This window comes from Chiloscyllium plagiosum, chromosome 21 (genome assembly GCF_004010195.1).
Source record: "Chiloscyllium plagiosum isolate BGI_BamShark_2017 chromosome 21, ASM401019v2, whole genome shotgun sequence".
Classification (NCBI taxonomy): Eukaryota; Metazoa; Chordata; class Chondrichthyes; order Orectolobiformes; family Hemiscylliidae; genus Chiloscyllium; species Chiloscyllium plagiosum.
Genome location: NC_057730.1, coordinates 49,514,207 through 49,535,618, shown reverse-complemented (window position 1 = coordinate 49,535,618; position 21,412 = coordinate 49,514,207). Strand labels below are relative to the sequence as shown.

Below are 21,412 nucleotides of genomic sequence, written 5' to 3'. Positions count from 1 at the left end.
GTTAGCGCAAGTTTTATTTGGGTGCTGTGTTATTAAGACACACGTGTTTAAAGGTCTGATTTCAGCTTGTAGTTTTATTATTGATGATCATCAGTTGAATGTACTTGGAGATGCCACACAGCCGCCTTCATGTTTAACCCTCTAGCACTGAATAGATTGAAGTCCCACTGAGTGGTGAATGTGGGCTTCTTATAATTACTCGCACGGAACTGGTGCTGGCTCATGTTTCAGGAGGACTCAAGTGAGAAGGTGTACAGGTTCTTAATCTTAGCACCAGCAGCCCTGATGGTGGAGGTTGGAGGTGGATGCTTGCCCCGTACCCAGAAGAGTGGTCAGAACGCCAGCTCCTCCTCCCAAACCCCTCCTCTTCTGTCACAATTGGTACTAGTCACCTTAACCTCATGTCCTTACCCCTTTCTTCCTGCAAACTCAAGGGCACCAGTGACAGCACCCATGTGCACCAAGAAACACCCCCTTTCTCATGGTGTCTCCCGAAGACTCCAATGAATTAAGGTAGCACCACAATCATACTTTTTAGCTGATGCCCTCTCAGAATTCCCGGTGTACAAATTAATGAAAGCAGCTTACTGGGACCAAACATGTTGTTCCTGAGGATTTTCCCGCTGTATCCTGGAAGGGCTCCAATGAATTAAGGTACTGTCTCACTCATTCTATTTAGCTGAGGTCCCCCAAGAATTCCTATTAATAAAGTGTTCATGGGTTAATTCCAATGTGACTCAAGCCAGAAGTTGAAATGTTAACCCTGCTTCTCGCTTCACAGATGCTGCCAGATCTGCAAAGTCTCTCCAGCATTTTCTGCTTTTATTTCAGATTTCCAGCATCTGCAGTATTTTGCTGTTGTTCCACCAACCCTCATGAGGTGTTACAAACCTCTCTCCAAACCTCCAGCATCAAGAAAAGAACTGATGTAACGTTAAGTAGTCACTTGTCCTCAGGAACAAGTAGATTGCTCTCAGTCAGCTTTTCCTGTCTATGAGCCAATCCTTTACCCATCCCAAACCGAACCCCATTCCTAATCCCAACCCGAACCCCATTCCTTATCCCAACCCGAACCTTATTCCTAATCCCAACCCGAACCCTATTCATAATCCCAACCCGAACCCCATTCCTAATCCCAACCCGAACCCTATTCCTAATCCCAACCCGAACCCTTATTCCTAATCCCAACCCGAACCCCATTCCTAATCCCAACCCGAACCCCATTCCTAATCCCAACCCAAACCCCATTCCTAATCCCATCCCAAACCCTGTTCCTAATCCCATCCTGAACCCTATTCCTAATCCTAACCCGAACCCAACAACATGAGAGTTTATGAGTGACACCTTTTGAAATTCCAAAACCAGCTCCTCTTTATCTATTGACCAATTACCAGCTCAAACAATGTGAATCAATTTGACAGCCACAATTACCTTTTGTAAAATCACCTTGGCTTTGTGAGATAGCACTGTAATTTTTTTTATAAAGCTGTCTGGTAAGACTTCCTCAATAATATACTCCAACTTTCTCCATGATTGATGACAAGATAACTAGCATGGAATTCTCACTCCCCCCTTTCCTGAACGAATAAAGGGAAAAGTGCTCATTGGAGAGAGGGACTGTTTCAGGACATTGGTGAAGCCTGTTCTGGAATACTGTGTCCAGTTCTGATCACCCAGTTATAGGAAGGATATTATTAAGATGGAGAGGGTTCAGAAGAGATTTCCCAGGATGTTTCCGGGTATGGAAGGTTTAAGTTTTGTCTTTTTCCTAGGATGGAGGATTTCAAGATGAGGGGGCACATTTTTAAGGAGAGAGATTTAAGAAAGGCATGAAGAGCAAATGTTTTACACAGAGGGTGGTTCACGTGTGGAATGAACTTCCTGAGGAAGTGGTGGATCTGGATGCAATTGCATCATTTAAAAGACACTTGGATAGGTCCAAGAATAGGTAAGGTTTGGAGGGATATGGAGCAGGCAGGTGAGAATAGTTTAGTTTGAGATTACATTCGGCTTGAAATGTTTGGATTGAAGGATCTGTTTCTGTGCTGTATGACTATGGTAGCGGCTTAACTTGGGGGTCACCATGCCTCAGATGAGAAGAGAGGTCAAGAAGGAGAGTCCTTCATGGTAACCTCAGCTAATGGGGGAATTGAGCCTATGCTATTGTATCACACTGCATGATAAACCAGCTAACTAGCTAACTGAGTTAACTAATCACCCCCAGCTCCTACCCAACAACGTTACATTCACTAATTTCCAATCTGTTGGAACCATTGTGTGAGGTTGCAACATACAACAATGCAACAATGACCCGCTAATCTGTTATAATGTGATGGCAATTGAGTGATTAAATGATGAGTGATGAAAGAATGTTAGGAAGGCCTTGTGGGACAAAGGGTAGCATCCTTGCCTCTGAGCTAGAAGCTCTCAGTTTGACCCCCACTCCAGGAAGGTGCATTCACAACATGACCAAATGCATTGACTTGTGACCCACAACAACAGAAGTCAGTAAGAGTGGGAGAGATTCCCGGTCAGCTATGTGATGGGCAGAAATTGGAGTCTCTCCCAATGTTGGCCGTAGCTCCATACCACACTGTCCATGTAAAAACGGAACATTGCCAGGACTTCCTGAGTGAACTGGAACTGCTTCCAACAGGAAGAATTCCCCTGCTGTTCCCCAGCCTCTGCTACATCAGGCAGGACCTAGGTTTAACCTTTCACCTGAAAGGCAGCTCCTCCGAAAGTAAAGTCCTCTCTTACATGCCAGCCCAGATTATGTGGCCCAATTTCAGGAATGGGGGCTTGAACCCATTAGTTATCACTCTGAGCTAAAGATGATACCTAAGGATATGATCGGCAGCTCTTTTAGTCTCTAGTGCAACATACAATGGGCATGGGGTAATGGTGAATCTCATGTTTTTGGTACCCCATTCCAATGACAACACGTGACAATGTAAAACTCAGCTGATATTTTCCGACTTGTCCTTGGGATGTGAGCTGTCTTTACTGTCCACTCCCTAACAGGTTTAGAAAGTCCTTCTGAGACGGTGGATGTCCTTATGGTCACTCACAGTGGGGTTAGGTTCTGAACCACCTGGACAGAAGTGGATACTGCAGATGCTGGAGATTAGAGTCAAGATTAGAGTGTTGCTGCAAAAGCACAGCAGCTCAGGCAGCACGATGCTGATTCCTGATGAAGGACTTTTGCCCAAAATGTCGATTTTCCTGCTGTTCAGATACTGCCTGACCTGCTGTCCAGCAACACTCTAATCTTCAGCATCTGCAGTACTCACTTCCGTCCAGGTGTTTACTCTAGTCTTGACTCTGAACCACCTGGAGATTTGTGCCATTGAAATGGCACATCGAAGGGTTTTAGATTATTTTCCCTACAGTGTGGAAACAGGCCCTTCGGCCCAACCAGTCCACACCAACCCTCCGAAGAGTAACCCACCCAGCCCCATTTCTCTGACTAATGCACCTAACACTATGGGCAATTTAGCACGGCCAATTCACCTGACTTGCACATCTTTGGACTGTGAGAGGAATCCCACGCAGACACGGGGAGAACGTGCAAACTTCACACAGACAGTCACTCGAGGCTGGAATTGAACCTGGGACCCTGGTACTGTGAGGCAGCAGTGCTAACCACTGAGCCACCGTGTCGTGGTTTGTTTTATAATATCAAATCCCAGAAATGATGGTGTGTGATGGTGCATTGTAATTACCAGCATCAAAACGATGCAAAGTTCATCAGGATAGTTCCCATTCTCAGTCAGGTCAATGGCCGTTACACATTTTCTGGATTTATCTGATCAATGGGTATCTTATGAGCCTCCAAAGTACAGCTTGATGGTGTTTTGGGGGCAATCTCAGTGCAAACAGGGGCACATTGTGCCTAAGTGGTCAGTGCCCTCATTAATGCCATGTGACAGTATCACAGAATCATTGGGGTGCTAAGCAGAGGCCATTCAGCCCACCTGCAGCTCTCCATGGTACATTTAAAAGAGAGGAAAGGCCTATTTTTGATATTGGGCAGCCTCAAGCAGGACCCTTGGTTCGGCTACAGGAGGCACTGGAAATGCTGAGTGGAGAGAGGGACTTTGAACAGGTATTAGCCTATTACAAGGTGACCCTCATGAGTGTACACAATTGCTGAGTTTCCTTATAGGTGGCCAGTGCATTGAGTACAGGAGTTGGGAGGTCATGTTGCAGCTGTACATTGGTTAGGCTATTTTTAGAATACTGCGTTCAATTCTGGCCTCACTGCTATCGGAAGGATGTTGTGAAACTTGAAAGGGTTCAGAAAAGATTTATGAGGATGTTGCCAGGGATGGAGGGTTTAAGCTATAGGGAGAGGCTGAATAGGCTGGGGCTGTATCCCTGGAGTGTCAGAGGCTGAGGGATAATCTCACAGAGGTTCATATAATCGTGAGGGGCATGGATAGGGTAAATAGACAAGATTTATTCCTGGGGAGGGGGAGTCCAAAACTAGAGGGCATAGGTTTAAGGTGAGAGAAGAAAGATGTAAAAGGGACCTAAGGGGCAACCTTTTCTTGCAGAGAGTGGTGTGTGTATGAAATGAGCTGTTATAGGCTGATACATTTACAACGTTGGGGTGGAACGGTGGCTCAGTGGTTAGCAATGCTGCCTGACAGTGCTAGGGACCTGGGTTCAATTCCAGCCTCAGGTGAAGACCTGTGTGGAGTTTGCACATTCTCCTTGTGTCTGTGTGGGTTTCCTCCGGGTGCTCCGGTTTCCTCCCACAGGCTAGAGATGGCCACAGGAAATTGCCCATAGTGTTCAGGCGTGTGTAGATTAGGTGTGCTAGCCATGGGAAATGCAGGGGAATGGGAGGGATGGTGTGGTCCTGCTGGGCCAAATGGCCTGTTTCTACACAATATTCTATTCTGCATCTGGATGGTTATATGAATAGGAAGGGTTTAGAGGGATATGGGCCAAATACTGGCAAGTGGGACTTGATTAATTTAGGATATCTGGTCAACATGGACACGTGGACTGAAGGGTCTGTGTTCATGCTGTAGATATCTATGGTGGACAGGTTTCCAGTTCATATTTGGGTTGCAGACATATTCCATCCCAATCTTGTAACTGAAAAATGGACAGTGCCACCTGCTGGCCCTCCCCTGATTCCATTCCAGTGAATGACTCAGGATAGCAGGAGGTCATTCTGGCCCTGAAGCCTGCTCCTCTCATGGCTGGTCTAAATGTGGCCTCAACTCCACATTCCAACCCACTCCCAACAATCATTGGTTTCTTAGTTAATCAGGAATCTATCTACCTCTGCCTTAAAATTATTGAATGATCCCCACCTCCGCGGCAGTGTGAGGAAGGGGCTTCTACTGTATCCCAATTCTCTGAAAGAAATTTTCTGAATCTCCATCTTAAATCAAGGAACCTCACTTTCAAACTGCGTCCCACTAGTATCGTCTCTAAATAATTGTTCAAAACAAAGTCACCGAACATTGAGTCCAGCTGATGAGTGAGTCTGTAATTGCAACAGGTTCCTGTGAGTGGTCACATTTAATGTGTGTAAAGAGTTTAAAAATGCTCATTGACACAGATGAGTTAGATGTTTAGAAACGTATAATAACTTGCAGAGGACCCTGTTTTTCCATTTCGCTTGTTTAATTTTGTGGGCAAGTTTTTGTGTTCGTTTGCGATGGGGGAGATCTGAACAAGGCAAAGATTCCAGCACAAGTTACAGAGCTTTTCAGGAAATTTTGGGACAATGACTCTCCAACGGTAATGCCACAACGACATGTGTCACTTGAATGGGAATCTGAAGGACGGCGCTGTTCCTGTTTTGGGTTTGGACGCACATTAAAAACGTTAGGAGTGACACTGGATTTGAACACGAACACTTGACACTGTACAGCATAGGAGCGGAAGTAGGCCATTCAGCCCATCGAGTCAATGAGATTGTAGCAACTGTTGGTGCCGTACATGACCCCATGGTCAAAGGTTTGCAAAACCCTCAGCAGGTATGTATTCCAGCTTCAGTGCTGCACTGGAAAGACCCTATACTGATGCAAGAGCTGTCTTGTGATGAAGATTTTAAACTGAGGCTCCAGTTAAAGGGTAGAGTTCATTAACATCCTCCAATATTCTTGAGAGAAGAGCAGTATGTTTCATGACACCCTTGTTAATAATCTCCATTTACCTAACGTCACCACAAACCATAAGACCGTAAGAAATAGGAACAGGAGTAGGCCATTCAGCCCATTGAGCCTGCTCCACGATTCAACAGGATCATTGCTGACCCACAATCCCTCACATCCACCTTCCTACCCTTTTCTTGTCACCTCTGATTTCCCCGACTGATCAAGAATTTATCGATCTCAGTCTTAAACATACAGAAGGACTCTGCCCCCACAGCTCTCTGGGGCAAGGAGTTCTAAAGACTCATAAACCTCTGCAAGAAGAAATTCCTCCTCATCTCAATCTTAAATTGTTCTGGGAATATGCCTCTGGTCCTGGACTCTTCCATGAGGGGAAACATCTACCTGGCTTTTACTCTGTCAAGCCCGTATATATTTCAATGAGATCACCTCTTATTTTTCTAAATTCCAGTGAGTAGGGTCCCAACCTGTTTAGCCTTTGCTTATAAAACAATCCCTCCACACCGAGGATTATCCGAGTGAATATTCTCTGAACTGCCTCCAATGACGTGATAACTTTTTGTAAATAAGGGGATCAAAACTGCTCACCTTTCTCCAGATGTGGTCTCACCAACACCTTGTACAGTCGCAGGAAGACTTCCTTATTCTTTTACTCCAACCCCCTTGAAATAAAGGCCCACATTCCATGACCCTTCTTGATTACCTGCTGTCCCTGTGTGCTAACTTTCTGTGTTTCGTGCACAAGTTTCCCCAGGTCCCTTTGTGTTGTAGCTTTCTCTGTTAAAGAATATTCTGTTCTTTTGATCTCCCTTTCAAATTGAGCGACTACACATTTTCCCACAGTACACTCCATTTGCCAATAATTTGCCCACTTAATTAATTTATCAGTATCCCTCTCAAAATGTTCTTTTCCTGCTGACAGGATCTTAGTTTGAGAAACTTGACTTCAATGTTCACCTGGATACCAGCAACTGATCTTTTTGTTTAAATTCAGCTGTGGGAGTGGGAGTGGGAGTTGCTGGCCTGGCCAACATTTATTGCCCGTCCCTCATTGCCCTTGAGAAGGTGGTGGTGAGCTGCATTTTTGAATCACTGCAGTCCATGTGCTGTAGGTTGACTCACAATGCCCTTAAGGAGGGATTTCCAGGACTTTGACCCAGCAATGATGAAGCAACAGTGATATATTTCCAAGTCAGGATGATGAGTGACTTGGAAGGGAACTTGCAGGTGGTGGTGTTCCAACGTATCTGCGGCCCTTCTCCTTCTAGGTGGAAGTGGTCATGGGTTTGGAAGATGAATTTCTGCAGTGCATCTTGTAGATAGTACACACTGCTGCTACTGAGCATCGGTGGTGGGAGGAGTGGATGCTTGTGGATATGGTACCAATCAAGTGGGCTGCTTTGTCCTGGATGGAATGAAGCCTCTTGAATTTTGTTGGAGTTGCACCCATCCAGGCAAGAGTGGAGTAATCCATCATTTGCCTGACTTGTGCCTTGTAGATGATGGACAGGCTTTGGGGAGATAGGAGAGGAGTTACTTGCCATAGTATTCCTGGCCTCTGACCTCTTCATGGAGCCACTATGTTTATATGGCAAGTCGAGTTTCTGGTCAATGGTAATCCCTGGAATGTTGATAGTGGGGGATTCAGTGATGGTAACATCATTGAGTGTCAGGGAGCAGTGGTTAGATTGTCTCTTATTGGTGATGGTCATAGCTGGCATTTGTGTGGCGTGATTGTTACTTCGAGTAGATGTGGAGGAGCTGGTGTGGGACCGGGGTGGACAAAGTTAAAAAAAATCACACAACACCAAGTTATAGTCCAACAAGTGTATTTGGAAGCAGTAGCTTGAGGAGTGCTGCTCCTTCATCAGGTTGCTATAATCCAGTGTTGTGTGATTTTAAACTTCTAGCAGATTTAATTGAATATGAAATTTTTTGAAACATCCTGAAGTTGTGAAATGGTATGATAGAAATATTAGTTTGTTCTCAATCAAAGGAAGTTCAAAAATGGCAAAAAAGATGTTTTAAGGAGAGTCTTTGGGAGGGTTTTTGACTTTGTGCATTAACGTCAGAGAGAGGGAGTGATAGTGAGTTGGAGGTTTGGGTCCTATTGAGGACAGTAGGGAGAAATCTAAAACAGGCTGTGTTTTCACTACCCACTGTTTTATACTGTCTCACAAAACAAATACAATGCTGTTTAAAGTATAAAGAAGTAGGCAAAAATAGAGGAGGGGAAAATTTCCACATCACTTTTTCATGTTGAAATGATTTTGCTGAAAATGTAAGTGTTGCTGATTCCTAATTTTGTTAATGTTTCAAATATCCTTACACCCAAGTCAATTAGTGTTGATTGAGACAATCACTGGTACAAACAGCACGAAAAGTGGCACCAGTTAAATAAAAGGGAGAGATTGTAGTCAATGCTCCATGTTGAGTTTGATAAGAGCATTCATATCTACAGTTTGGTCCGATTAGGATCAGGTCTCTTTATGTTTGAATCTTCTGCATTGCTTATTTGAAATTGTTAGAGACAAGAATATTTTCTGTTGCGGGACATGGCGTAAGGAAATGGGAGGTTCAAAGTGCTGTGCTGGGATGAATATCACTGGCCTTCCTTCACAAAGCACTTAATTGTTGTTCAAAGCAGACGCTTCATCAGTAAGTTAAACTATGGAGACACTGATGATGCTCCACCTGTACGGGTAGGTTTACTTTAATAAAGATATGTTAGAGGCAGTTTATTTCCACATACGCAATGGTTTCTTTCTACAGTACATAATAACCTTTAGAGACAAGATTAGTCCTCACTGCCTGGCTAACATAGACGGTCTTGCGGTTGAGAAATCTATTGTAACCCATGATGTGACATTGCTGGTAGAATTGATCTATTTAATACAATCTGAAGTTAGATAAGGCTTCCTTTTATTTGACTATGACTGCTATACTTTGTACCTACAAGAAAGATCTCATTGTGATAGTTATTGTGTTGGAAAAATTCAATTGAATGTTAATAGTCATCGCGATGATATCTTTGTTCAGCGTGATGCACTCAACTGAAAGGGGAAAGTACTTTTCAAATAGATGAGTTTGGGAAAAAAATTCCAATTGTTGCTTGAATCCGAGATTTAAACCCTATAATAACATGCTGTGTCCAATCCCCAACATAGCACTTTCTTGCTTATGGAGTTCAATACTCAGTTATCTTCTTGAAGTTAAAATGAAACCGGACCCGGGCATTGAGGTGAAGTGGGAATGGGAGATAGGGATCTGATGGGCTTTTTACAAAATATATTTGTTATTTGCGGCTTTTGGAGGAAGTGGAATTACAAGCCATGAAACATAAAAAAGTAAGCAGTTAATGTAAGCAGTGTTTAACTGGTTGATAAAAATTAGGACTCCTTGGTTTAATAGACCATCTCTTATTAGCAACCATTTAGACTAAATGCTTTTTCACTTGGCGAAAATCGAGGGCCATCTCAGAGTCAAAGTCTAACATCAAGATATCTTGTAAAAATGTTTCATTTGTAAAATGGAGTATATATCGAAAGGAGGAGTTTAAAGAACATTAGTGATGAAGATAGACTGACAAGGATTGCTTTGCTTGCTTATGTGTTTTCTCAATGTTAATTACACATTTGTGAGCTTTGCTACTTTTTGCGGAAAACTATTTTATCTATAGATTACAATCGCGTTTATATGATGCTGTCTAGAATTGTACATCCCACCCCTGCCTTCTCAGTGTGTCCTGGTGAACCACTTAACTGATGTTACAGAAATGTTACTTGGCTTTTAGCATCGCTCTCACATTTTAGAGTGACTTTTATGGGTAAAGAGATGTTATAGGGAAAGGTCAAGCTTCTAATGATGTCCACATCCTGGAAAATGAAATAAAAACCCAATGAGCAAACAAGATGATCTTGACATCAAGATGGGCATCACTGAATGTTGCACCACAGGCCTCACCTGAGCCCACTTCCCTCAGAGCCCAGTGAGATGGCACCCAGGTCTGGGATTGGTTCTCTCTGAGTTGGGGTTTCATTGAAAATAGAATGCTTACGTTTGCACGAATCATCTTCCAGTTCTGCGAGTAACTGTCTGATTTAAGAGCGTCAAAATAGATCTGTGTCAGAAAGATTTTAATTAAATCACTAGTTTCATTTCTTTATGCTGTCCATCTTAGACATACAATCGTTTGGCTAATCTCCTCATGGAATTGTTTTAAAATTTCAGGAAGCACTAGCTCAGTCACCATGAGTATATCAAGTTAAAACTTTGGTCAGAGCTTCTTTTAAGGTAGATTTGGCTGTCTCTAATTAATTATATGGAGAGCAAGTGTGGTTTAAGAGATGTTGCTCTCCACACTCTGTGCCTTTCACACAGATAGTTCTGCTGCCCACTGTCCTGATTAGCTCTCCTCTCTTGACCCTAGTTAACATGTCGCATATGGAAATAATCACATTTGTCTTACAGTTCACTCAGGGAGTCTGTGTTGCTGTGGTAACATGGGCTTTTGTAAACATGTCAAAGTCTGGAGCTATAAATATTGTTTAGATTAGATTACTTACTGTGTGGAAACAGGCCCTTCGGCCCAACAAGTCCACACCGACCCACCGAAGCGTAACCCACCCAGACTCATTCTCCTACATTTACCCCTTCACCTAACACTACGGGCAATTTAGCGTGGCCAATTCACCTAATCTGCACATTTTTGGACTGTGGGAGGAAACCGGAGCACCCGGAGGAAACCCACGCAGACACAAGGAGAATGTGTAAACTCCACACAGAGAGTCGTCTGAGGCGGGAATTGAACCCGGCTCTCTGGCGCTGTGAGGCAGCAGTGCTAACCACTGTGCCACCGTGCCACCCACTAAAGTTGGTGGGGGTTTCAATCTCTTTTCCAGCATATGCTTTGATCTGTAGGTTCAGTTGTGGCAAGAATCATAGAATCAGACAGCCCACCGGACCATCGTGTCTGTACCACCAAAAATATAAAATCATGAGGGACATGGAGAGGGCAAATCAACAAGGTCTTTTCACTGGGGTGGGAAGTCCAGGACTAGAGGGCATAGTTTTAGGGTGAGAGGGGCAAAATTTAATGGAACCTAAAGGGCAACTTTTTCATGCAGGGGGTGGTGTGTGTGTATGGAGTGAGCTGGCAGAGGAAGTGGTGGAGGCTAGTACAATTGCAACATTTAAAAGGTATCTGGATGGGTTTATAAATAGGAAGGGTTTAGAGGGATAGGGGGCCAAGTGCTGGCAAATGGGTCTAGATCAATTAGGATATCTGACTGGCATGGATGAGCTGGACTTAAGGGTCTGTTTCTGTGCTGTACATCTCTATGACTCTACCTACATCAGTCCCACTTTACCATACTAGGCCCAAAGCCTGGAATGTTATAACAGCTTCAGTGCTCATCCAAGTACGTTTTAAAGGTTGTGAGTTTTCCCAAGGCCCTGGAAATGTGTACATCTCATCAGAAAGTCACTGTTTATTCTATCGGGAAAAGCAACTTCAGAGCAGTGTCGTTGTTTCCAGAATGTTCTTGGTGCTGTGTGATTCCTCAGAACCCCAGAGCACAAAATGGAGCCATCAGTCTGTGCTGGGGGCGGTGGGGAGGGGCAGGGAGCAACCTTGCACTTTTGAGGAAAAGTCTGGACACAATCTGGGAAGAATGTAGTTGGCACTTGAAGAGTTTTAATGGAAGTGATTTAAATGGAGAGAAACTGCAGAAAGCTGCAACACACAAAATGTAGGGTATTTGTATTTGGAACATAGGCAGCTAGTGCAGCAGGTAATCAGGAAGGCTAATGGAATGTTGACCATTATTCAAAGGCTGTTGGAGTATAAGGGAAGTGATTTAAATGGAGAGAAACTGCAGAAAGCTGCAACACACAAGATGTAGGGTATTTGTATATGGAACATAGGCAGCTAGTGCAGCAGGTAATCAGGAAGGCTAATGGAATGTTGACCATTATTCAATTATTCAAAGGCTGTTGGAGTATAAGAGTCAAGAAGTCTTAGTGGAACTGTACAAGGCCCTGGTCAGATCAAACCTGGAGTACTGTGAGCAGACATTCCCCTTAGACATTATTTTATTGGAGGTATTTCAGCTGAGGTTCACTAGGATGATCCCTGGTATGGAGGGATTGTCTTATGAGCAAAGGTTAAACTAGTTGGGAATCTACTCACTGGAGTTTTGGAGAATGGGAGGTTATCTCATTGAAATATATCGGGTTGTGAAGGGGCTTGACAGGGTCAATACTGAGAGGATTGTTCCCTTCATGGGGAGGGTTTAGGGCCAGAGGGCTTAAAGAGACAACAATTTAAGACTGAAATGAGGAAGAATTTCTTCTTTCAGAAGGTTGTGAGCCTTTGGAATCCCTTGCCACAGAGAAGGGTGGGGCCAAATTACTTGTGTAAATTTAAGGCTATGATAGACAGATTCATGATCAAGGGGGGAATCCAGGGTTACTGGGAAAGTAGGCATGAGGAAAGTCGGATGATCCTATTGAATGGTAGAGCAGGCTCGATGGGCTGAATGGCCTATTCTTGTGCTTATTTCTCATGGCCTTATGGTCTTAAACACCAGGTTATTCAATGAAGTGACAAAGCTTATGTTTGGAAAGGGATTCCAACTTGAATAAATGGCATGCACCAAAGGTGCTTCTGTCAAAGGCTCTTCTCTGAATATTCCTTTGGGATGGTTTGAAGCTGAGTGCTAGATCGTGGTAAAATACTGGACAATAAAATTTGTTGAGTCGTTTCTATCAATGAACCATTAATCTGCTTTTGAGAATGTCTTCGTGTTCTAAAGATGTGAGATGTACTCACAGGAGAGTCTAAGGTCAGAGGGCACAGTCTCAGAATAAAGGGGCACCAATTTAAGGCTGAGATGAGGAGGAATTTCTTCTCTCTGAGCATTGTGAGTCTTTGGAACACCTTGCCACAGAGAGCTCTGGGGGCAGAGCCCTTGTGTATATCTAAGGCTGAGAGAGATAGATTCTTGGTCGGTAAGAAAATCAAAGATAATGGGGAAAGAGCAGAAGGGATGTCGGATCTGCCATGATGTTATTGGTGATGTTACCTAGTATGGTGATGAAACTAGGTCTGAAAATGAACCTTCCAGCTCAGTGAGCAAACTTACATCCAGAGCCTCAACCTGATCTATAAATCTTCTCAAACCTCACTCTGATGCTATTGAATGGAGAAGCAGGAGCTGATGGCATATTCCCATTCCTATTTCTTCAAGAGTCTCATGAACAATAATAATCACTCCTTGGGTCAATGTTAATGTTGACAGTGTTCTGGGACAAGGTGACAATCCCTCGGATGCTGGAGGAGTCAGCTCCTGATTTCTCTTCTGCTCTTCTCTATGAGAACGTTAACAGCAGTCGATTTTTGGATAAGGAAATGTATTCAGAGTGTACTCACTGACGGATTGTTCGAATTATACTGGAGCAGTTTTAATATGCGTCTTAGCTAAAGTTAGACATCTGCGACTGATTAATTTGTTCCTCCTTTGTTAGTATTTACTTACGTGAAATTTATCGACAACTAAGTGGCATACCCAAAATGAATTTCTGTTTGGAATTTGCTGTACAAGCAAGTGAAAAGAATGCAATGAATTTTAGCACAGGTTTTAATGATAATTGTGAGCAGCCAGGACTGCAACATTCCTTATTTCCCTCAACCAACATGCTTCATTAAACCTCCAACACCACTGCTAAAGTTTGTCTAGAAATACCTTAGAAACTCAAAGCTAAAATCCAAGGTGAGAGATGACTTACTGAATCAATGTGTGCAGTAAGGTAGCAAGAAAGGCAAACTTCTTAAAAAAATTATTAGAAGGAATTAAAAACCAGTTAGACATCTCATGTACTTGCGAAACCATGAAAGACTCTTCTGAATAAACACATGATACTAAGAAAGGTAGACTGATAGAATCAGAAGACATTTACAGTACAAAGGAGGACATTCAGCCCATTCTTTCTCTGCTGCCCTAACATGAACTGTCCAGCCTCATTTCTCACTCTCCACTCGTGTTCCAACGCTTTGTAGGCTGCAAGTACAGATCCAAGTATCCTCAAGTGCAGTGTGGGTTTCTGTCTTGTTCATCTCTTCAGGCAGTGAGTTCCAGGCACTCACCCCTTGTCTGAGTATCAAACATTCTCCTCAAAGTTGGTTATGGCTCCACATTACTTTAAGTCAATTGTTCATCTCATTGTGAAGCCAATTAGGTCCTTCCTGTTCACTTTATCTAGAGCCCCTTATAATTTTGTACACCTCAGTTAAGCCTTGCCTCATCCTCCTCTGTTCCAGAGAAGACAACCACAGCTATAAGAAGTTAAAAATCACACAACACCAGGTTATAGTCCAACAGGTTTAATTGGAAGCACTAGCACTGATGAAGGAGCGTCGCTCCGAAAGCTAGTGTGCTTCCAATTAAACCTATTGGACTATAACCTGGTGTTGTGTGATTTTTAACTTTGTATACCCCAGTCCAACACCAGCATCTCCAAATCATGACAGCTGTAAGAGCCTTCTTCACTGCTAATTTCCCAAACATACACTTTATTCACCAACTTTCTTTAAACAAACATTACTGTAGTGATCGGACCAAGTAGATGTCATTGACTATGAGATCCCTGGTTGGGCCAGTTAACCGGGGCTAATCAGGGAGCCCTGGCTGACATATAAGCAGAAGATTGGAAAAATAAGCACTTCCGCTGTCAGGTGGTAGTGTGGGGAAAAAAAAGACAGGAGTGTCAGACATGCTATTCACTCTGACTCTGTGCTGGCTGGTGTTATAGTCAGTATGTTACTGTTAGTTTCTGCTTCCCCTCTTTTTTGGAGGGAGAAACCTGATTCCTGAACTGGCTAAATTATTTAGCCAGTTTGTTAACTGACTTCCTTTTAGCGAGGACTGATTGTTAAATTCCTGATGCACATAATGTGTTTCAGGTGTAAGTCAGTTCTCATTAGGGGATTGTTGTTTCACTGGCTGGTTACAGCCTGTGCTTTTCTCTTTTTACTTTTTGAGAAAAGGACAATGTTAATTTTGTGGTAGGGCTTAGCCCTTGGACTCTAGTTTCCTTTGTTTTTTGTATGTATCCTCACTGTTTTTGGTGTTTGGACTGAGCCCTGTGGAAGACAGACATTTTACCAGAGGTGCTGTTCCTGTGGGGAGGCCTAGCCCTGGGACTGGGCCTCTGAAGATTGGACACCTGTGTGTGTGCGCGCTGGGAGGTGAGCAGTTGCTGTATCCTGGAGTTTGGGAAAAGACCTTTCCTTCAGGAGTGGACCAAACCCCCTGTGAGTTAACTGCACCTGTACTATATTCCTGTGAGTGGGCCTGGTTTTCCAAGACTGGGCCAGGACTCCATGGAGACTGAACACCTGTGGGTTGTGCATTTGCTGCCTTCAGGAGTGGACTCTGCAGCTTGGAGTGGACTCCACTTCTGACGATGCATGCTGTAAACTGGAGTGGACTCTGTTCCTGAGAATGGACTCTATATTTTTGAAGACTCTATATCTGGACTCTGTGTGTACTAGAAAGGACTCTCTGTGTACCAGAAAAGACTCTGTGTGGTTTTTGATAATTAACTGTATTATGATGTTTTTTGGGTCTATCACTTGCACTGTCTTGCATGTCCCTGGGTCTGGCAGGCCTTACTGTGAGCTGGGAGGCTCATGGGTTGTCCTGAAAGCTGTCACCCCGAGAGCCGGAGGATGAGTAGGCCATCCTGTGAACCTGAAGGTTGGTAGGCTCTCCCGAAAGCCAGAGGGTGGGTAAGTCACCCTGACGCCAGTCCTCCCAAGAGCCAGATGGTGGGTAGGCCGTTCTGAGCGCTGTCATCCCAAGAAGGGGTAATCGGGACAAGCTGTCCTAGAGGTGGTCAAAAGGTGTCAGAGCAGCCGAGAGCCAGAAGGCGTGTAGGGGCTGGCTGAGATCTGGAAGGCTTGTGGGCTACCCTACATGCTGTTGTCCCAAGGAAGGGGACGGGCTGTCCTAGAGGTGGCCGGAAGGTGTGCCAGGATAGCCCACTGGCCGAACGGCACATCAGGGTGGGTAAGAGCCCAATGGTACGTAGGGGCAGACCGAGAGCCAGAAGGCGGATAGCCGTCCTCAGCGCTGTCACCCCGGGCAGGTACCGGGGGCGGGCTGCCCCAAAGGTGGTCGAAAGGTGCTGAGGGTGGTTAGTGAAGCCGGAAGGTGGGTAGGCCGTCCTAACCGCTGTCAAGCCCTGGGCGGGTACCGGGGCGGGCTGTCCTAGAGGTGGTCGAAAGGTGGGTCAGGGTGGACCGAGAACTGGAAGGGGCATGGGGTGGACTGAGAGCTGGAAGGTGGGTAGGGGCGAGCTGCCTTAGAGTGGCCGGAAGATTGGAGGGACGGGAGCTTGCTGGGTCTGTATTGTTTTGTATGTAACAGTATTGTCTCATGTACAAATGTCATTGTCGCTGTCTTTTCAAGTGGAACTGTGATTTGAGGTTTGTCCTCAGCTCCCTGTAAACTGGTTGAACGGTAGGGTTTGGGGCCTGGCTTTGCTGCTCCTCTCCCTTGTAAAATTGCTGTTGTATACAGCTTTAAATGCTAACTGTTTTTTATAAACTGTTTTGTAATTGTTTAATAAAATAATAAGCAGAAGATTAGAAAAATAAACACTTCCGCTGTAAGGTGGTAGTGTGGGGGAAAAAAAAAACAGGAGTGTCAGACATGCTATTCCCTCTGAGAGCTGGGTCTGAGGGAGCTGGATCAGTGTCAAGGGGGAAAGAAAACAGGAGTGTCCGAGGCTCTGCAAGAAGAAATAAAAATAAGTAGGAGATTGACAAGGTCTCCTCAGTCTAGGGATTGGCTCTGAGCTGGCTGGTCAAAGTCCATGTACTGTGCACCTGTGAAAAGAAAGATGACTTGGGATCCTGACCTCTGTGCAGTTAGTTCAATACAAACCATTTAACTTGAATATTACAGAATTTGCAATAAAATTCAACTTGTCTCCTTGCAGTATGTTCCACTCAATAGAATTGCAATAGTCTTTATTTTTACAATGTACATATCCTGTCAAGCATGTTGCCTGAGGGCAAAACATTTCAAATTGGAAATGACCAAAAGTGCGATAGAAATAAACTTTTCTCTATGCACCATGTTGCATTCTGAAATGCCTCACAACTAGAAGTTTGCATTCCTAGCTATATCCTCAGTAATCTCTGTACCATCACAAGCCAACTGCAAGATGTCTCTCAGCACTTTTCGCATTGAGATAGCTCTGAAGCATTGTCACTGTTCTAATGTGGATGGTTGAATAGAGGGTTTAACATTTTGGAATTGATCCAGATCTGATGGTCTCCTTTCAGCTTTTTATCAGTTTGAATCTAAATGTCGCTCTGTCGCTAGGGCTAATGACTTCTGGGGACCCACACTCCTGCAGAATCTAATCTACCAGCCCAGGATAGTGGTGATCTTTCTCAAATTAAAAGTATCTGTGTTTCATCTGAAGTCCTATGTGCACTGAGTGTAACTGTTTCTCTCCTCCTAGGACAGTACTGGGGCCCTACGGAGTCGACCGAAGAGTCCACTGTGTAGACTTTACAGACTGTGAGAATGGACTGGGTAAGTGACCCTGAGACGCATTTCCTTTGCAATGAAGGACAGGAACACTTAGGGGTGGGGACGTAAAAGGGCTTTTCACCTTGTCCGTTTGAGTTATATCCATTACAAAAGTGCCCCCTTCTTCCTGAATAACAAGCAGCAGCAACAACAAGCTAGTTGACATTTTGAAGTTCTGTAATTCAGTCATACTCACTACATTTGATGAAAATATCTGTGATGTTCCTATCTATAGCACTGGAGAAAACTTCCAGCCTTGTGTCTGTTCAGACAGAAATCACCAGAAGGTGTTTCTTCCCGCATTGTACTTGTCCTTCTCAAGCTTTGACTCTCACAGGGATTTAACTGTGAAAGCCACAAATACTATTTTGATCAAGAGGCCTGTGTTCCCATGTGGCCTTGACAGTGCTGCATTAATCGACCCTACTACAGGCCCCAGGTCGAACACTAGTTCCGTTTGAATCCAAAGTCCCCACGTTCCCTGCAGACATTCCAGGACCAACATCACAAGGTGAACTTACACCCTCCTTCCAGTCCAACAAATGTAAAGACCAACGCAAAATCTTCAGAGGAGCTAGTCAGCATGGGCCAGAGTTTTGTGGTCCCCTTATGTACAGCAACCTGCTGCGACTATTGGTAGAAAACAAGCATTAAGCCTTATCAATACAAGTTCATGGGAACCTGAGAATCAGGTTAGAGGCAAAGGTCCATCTGAGGTTCCCTGCATTTCAGCTGCTGGTGTTCAGGAAGCTGCAACAATGATCCTGAAAGATAGGGTCACTGTTCCATTTCTCAGAGCAGCAATTGTTATAATGGCTTCTCAGTGCATAATTCACTATGCAAATCTCATTGTACTCTGACAATCCCAGGAAGAGAGAGTCAAATGTGAGGAAGCAGTGATGAGGCAGCTTAGAGCGGGGTTCCTGTCAATAGGCCTTCGCTGTAACAGATTTGGATTGGATAAGCAGAGGCACTCAGTATGGAAACGCCGGTCTGTGCGAGTTGGAGCAATTTGAACAAACTATTGCTTAACATTCACTCTCTTTATTAGTATTTAAAATATAGAAGAAGCAAGATGCCGCAGGGTATGGTAGACTCCTTGTGAGCTCCTGCGTGAAGATCAAAGTTTCCTATTTGCTACAATCGTTCTATACTCTTTAAACTTAATAGCATACTTTTAATTTGCCTGTTTTCATTTTTTGCTGCTGTTTACCTATTATTTACTTATCTGTGCTACTTAACTCTGTGATCTGCCTGTATTGCTCACAAGACAAAGCTTTTCACTGAGCCTCAGTACACGGGACAATAAATTCAATTCAATTCAATTCAATTCAGGGAATTCAATTCAATTCTGCCTTTTCTCTTCACTGTTATTCTTCAGACATAGAGAGAGCACTCTGGTGACCTGCTCCCTGCCAGCATCCAGGAGAAAGTGAGGGCTGCAGATGCTGGAGATCAGAGCTGAAAATGTGTTGCTGGAAAAGCGCAGCAGGTCAGGCAGCATCCAGGGAACAGGAGAATCGACGTTTCGGGCATAAGCCCTTCTTCAGGAAAGAAGAAGGGCTTATGCCCGAAACGTCGATTCTCCTGCTCCTTTGATGCTGCCTGACCTGCTGCGCTTTTCCAGCAACACATTTTTCAGCCCTGCCAGCATCTGTCCACTAAGAGCAACATGTCAAAGATGGCTCTGTCCTAAATACTGTCCTCTCTCTTCACACCCGTACCTAACATTAGTGGAACATGAGGCATAAGCCAGCACATGCGCAGAATGTGCAACAACAAGCCTCATTTAATAAAGCAATTTAATTTGTATTCTGTTCCTTGATCAGCCATGTTCTTTGCAGTGAGGCTAGCGATCACAAATCACTGTGGACTAAGGGCTCAGTGATAGCTAGCTCTGAGACAGGAGATGTAGGTTCATGTCCCTCCTGCTCCAAAGCAATACAATAACATATTTGGAAAGACTGGTTAGCAAATATCTGAATCCGTATGGTTTGAAAATGTCACGCTGGGTACGATTGATCTAACCATCAAAGACAGGTTTTAATCAATTTTACATATTAGGCAAGAACTTTCGAAAGCTGATTGGAAGCAGATGTTCACAGGTAAAGGGACGGCTGGAAAATGGGAAGCCTTCAGAAATGAGATAACAAGAATCCAGAGAAAGTATATTCCTGTTAGGGTGAAAGGGAAGGCTGGTAGGTAAAGGGAATGCTGGATGACTAAAGAAAATGAGGGTTTGGTTAAGAAAAAGAAGGAAGCATATGTCAGGTACAGACAGGATAGATCGAGTGATTCCTTAGAAGGGAAGTAGGAGTATACTTAAGAGGGAAATCAGGAGGGCAAAAAGGGGACATGAGATAGCTTTGGCAAATAGAATTAAGGAGAATCCAAACGGTTTTTACAAATCCATTAAGGACAAAAGGGTAACTAGAGAGAGAATAGTGCCCCTCAAAGATCAGCAAGGCGGCCTTTGTGTGGAGCCGCAGAAAATGGGGGAGATACTAAATGAGTATTTTGCATCAGTATTTACAGTGGAAAAGGTTATGGAAGATATAGACTGTAGGCAAATAGATGATGACATCTTGCAAAATGTCCAGATTACAGAGGAGGAACTGCTGGATGTCTTGAAACAGGTAAAGGTGGATAAATCCCCAGGACCTGATCAGGTGTACCCGAGAACTCTGTGGGAAGCTAGACAAGTGATTGCTGGGCCTCTTGCTGAGATATTTGTATCGTTGATAGTCACAGGTGAGATGCCGGAAGATTGGAGGTTGGCTAACGTGGTGCCACTGTTTAAGAAGAGTGGTAAAGACAAGCCAAGGAACTATATACCGGTGGGCCTGACCTCGGTGGTGGGCAAGTTGTTGGTAGGAATCCTGAGGGACAGGATGTACATGTATTGGGAAAGGCAAGGACTGATTGGGGTAGTCAACATGGCTTTGTGCGTGGGAGGAAATCATGTCTCACAAACTTGATTGAGCTTTTTGAAGAGATAAGATTATTTTACTAACAGTGTGGAAACAGGCCCTTCGGCCCAACAAGTCCACACCGACCCTCCGAAAGCAACCCACCCAGACCCATTCCCCTACATTTATCCCTTCACCTAACACTAGGGGCAATTTAGCGTGGCCAATTCACCTAACCTGCTCACTTTTGGACTGTGCAAAGTGAGACGGAGAATGTGCAAACTCCACACAGACAGCTGCCTGAGCCGGGAGTTGAACACAGGTCTCTGGCGCTGTGAGGCAGCAGTGTTAACCACTGTGCCACTGTGCCGCCCACTAAAAGACAAAGAGGATTAATGAGGGCAGAGCAGTAGATGTGATCTATATGGACTTCAGTAAGGTGTTCGACAAGGTTCCCCATGGGAGACTGGTTAGCAAGGTTAGATCTCATGGAATACAGGGAGAACTAGCCATTTGGATACAGAACTGGCTCAAAGGTAGAAGACAGAGGCTGGTGGTGGAGGGTTGATTTTCAGACTGGAGGCCTGTGATCAGTGGAGTTCCACAAGGATCGGTGCTAGGTTCTCTACTTTTTTCATTTACATAAATGATTTGGATGCGAGCATAAGAGGTACAGTTTGTAAGTTTGCAGATGACACCAAAATTGGAGGTGTAGTGGACAGCGAAGGGGGTTACCTCAGATTACAACAGGATCTTG

At 44.2% G+C, this 21,412-nt stretch overlaps 1 protein-coding gene across 4 annotated transcripts in view; it reads left to right on the top strand.

Annotated features, from left to right (window-relative positions):
- The window catches only part of si:dkeyp-72e1.9 (syntaxin-binding protein 4), a 130,794-nt gene that overhangs the window by 18,429 nt on the left and 90,953 nt on the right, over positions 1 to 21,412 (top strand). For 3 of the 4 annotated variants that reach the window (XM_043712009.1, XM_043712006.1, XM_043712007.1), the window contains exon 2: positions 17,676 to 17,749. In XM_043712009.1, the coding sequence (XP_043567944.1) occupies positions 17,676 to 17,749 (74 nt within the window). Of the gene's footprint in view, positions 1 to 8,795; positions 8,843 to 17,675; positions 17,750 to 21,412 lie in introns of those variants that run through there. The other variant, XM_043712008.1, reaches the window with a different exon arrangement.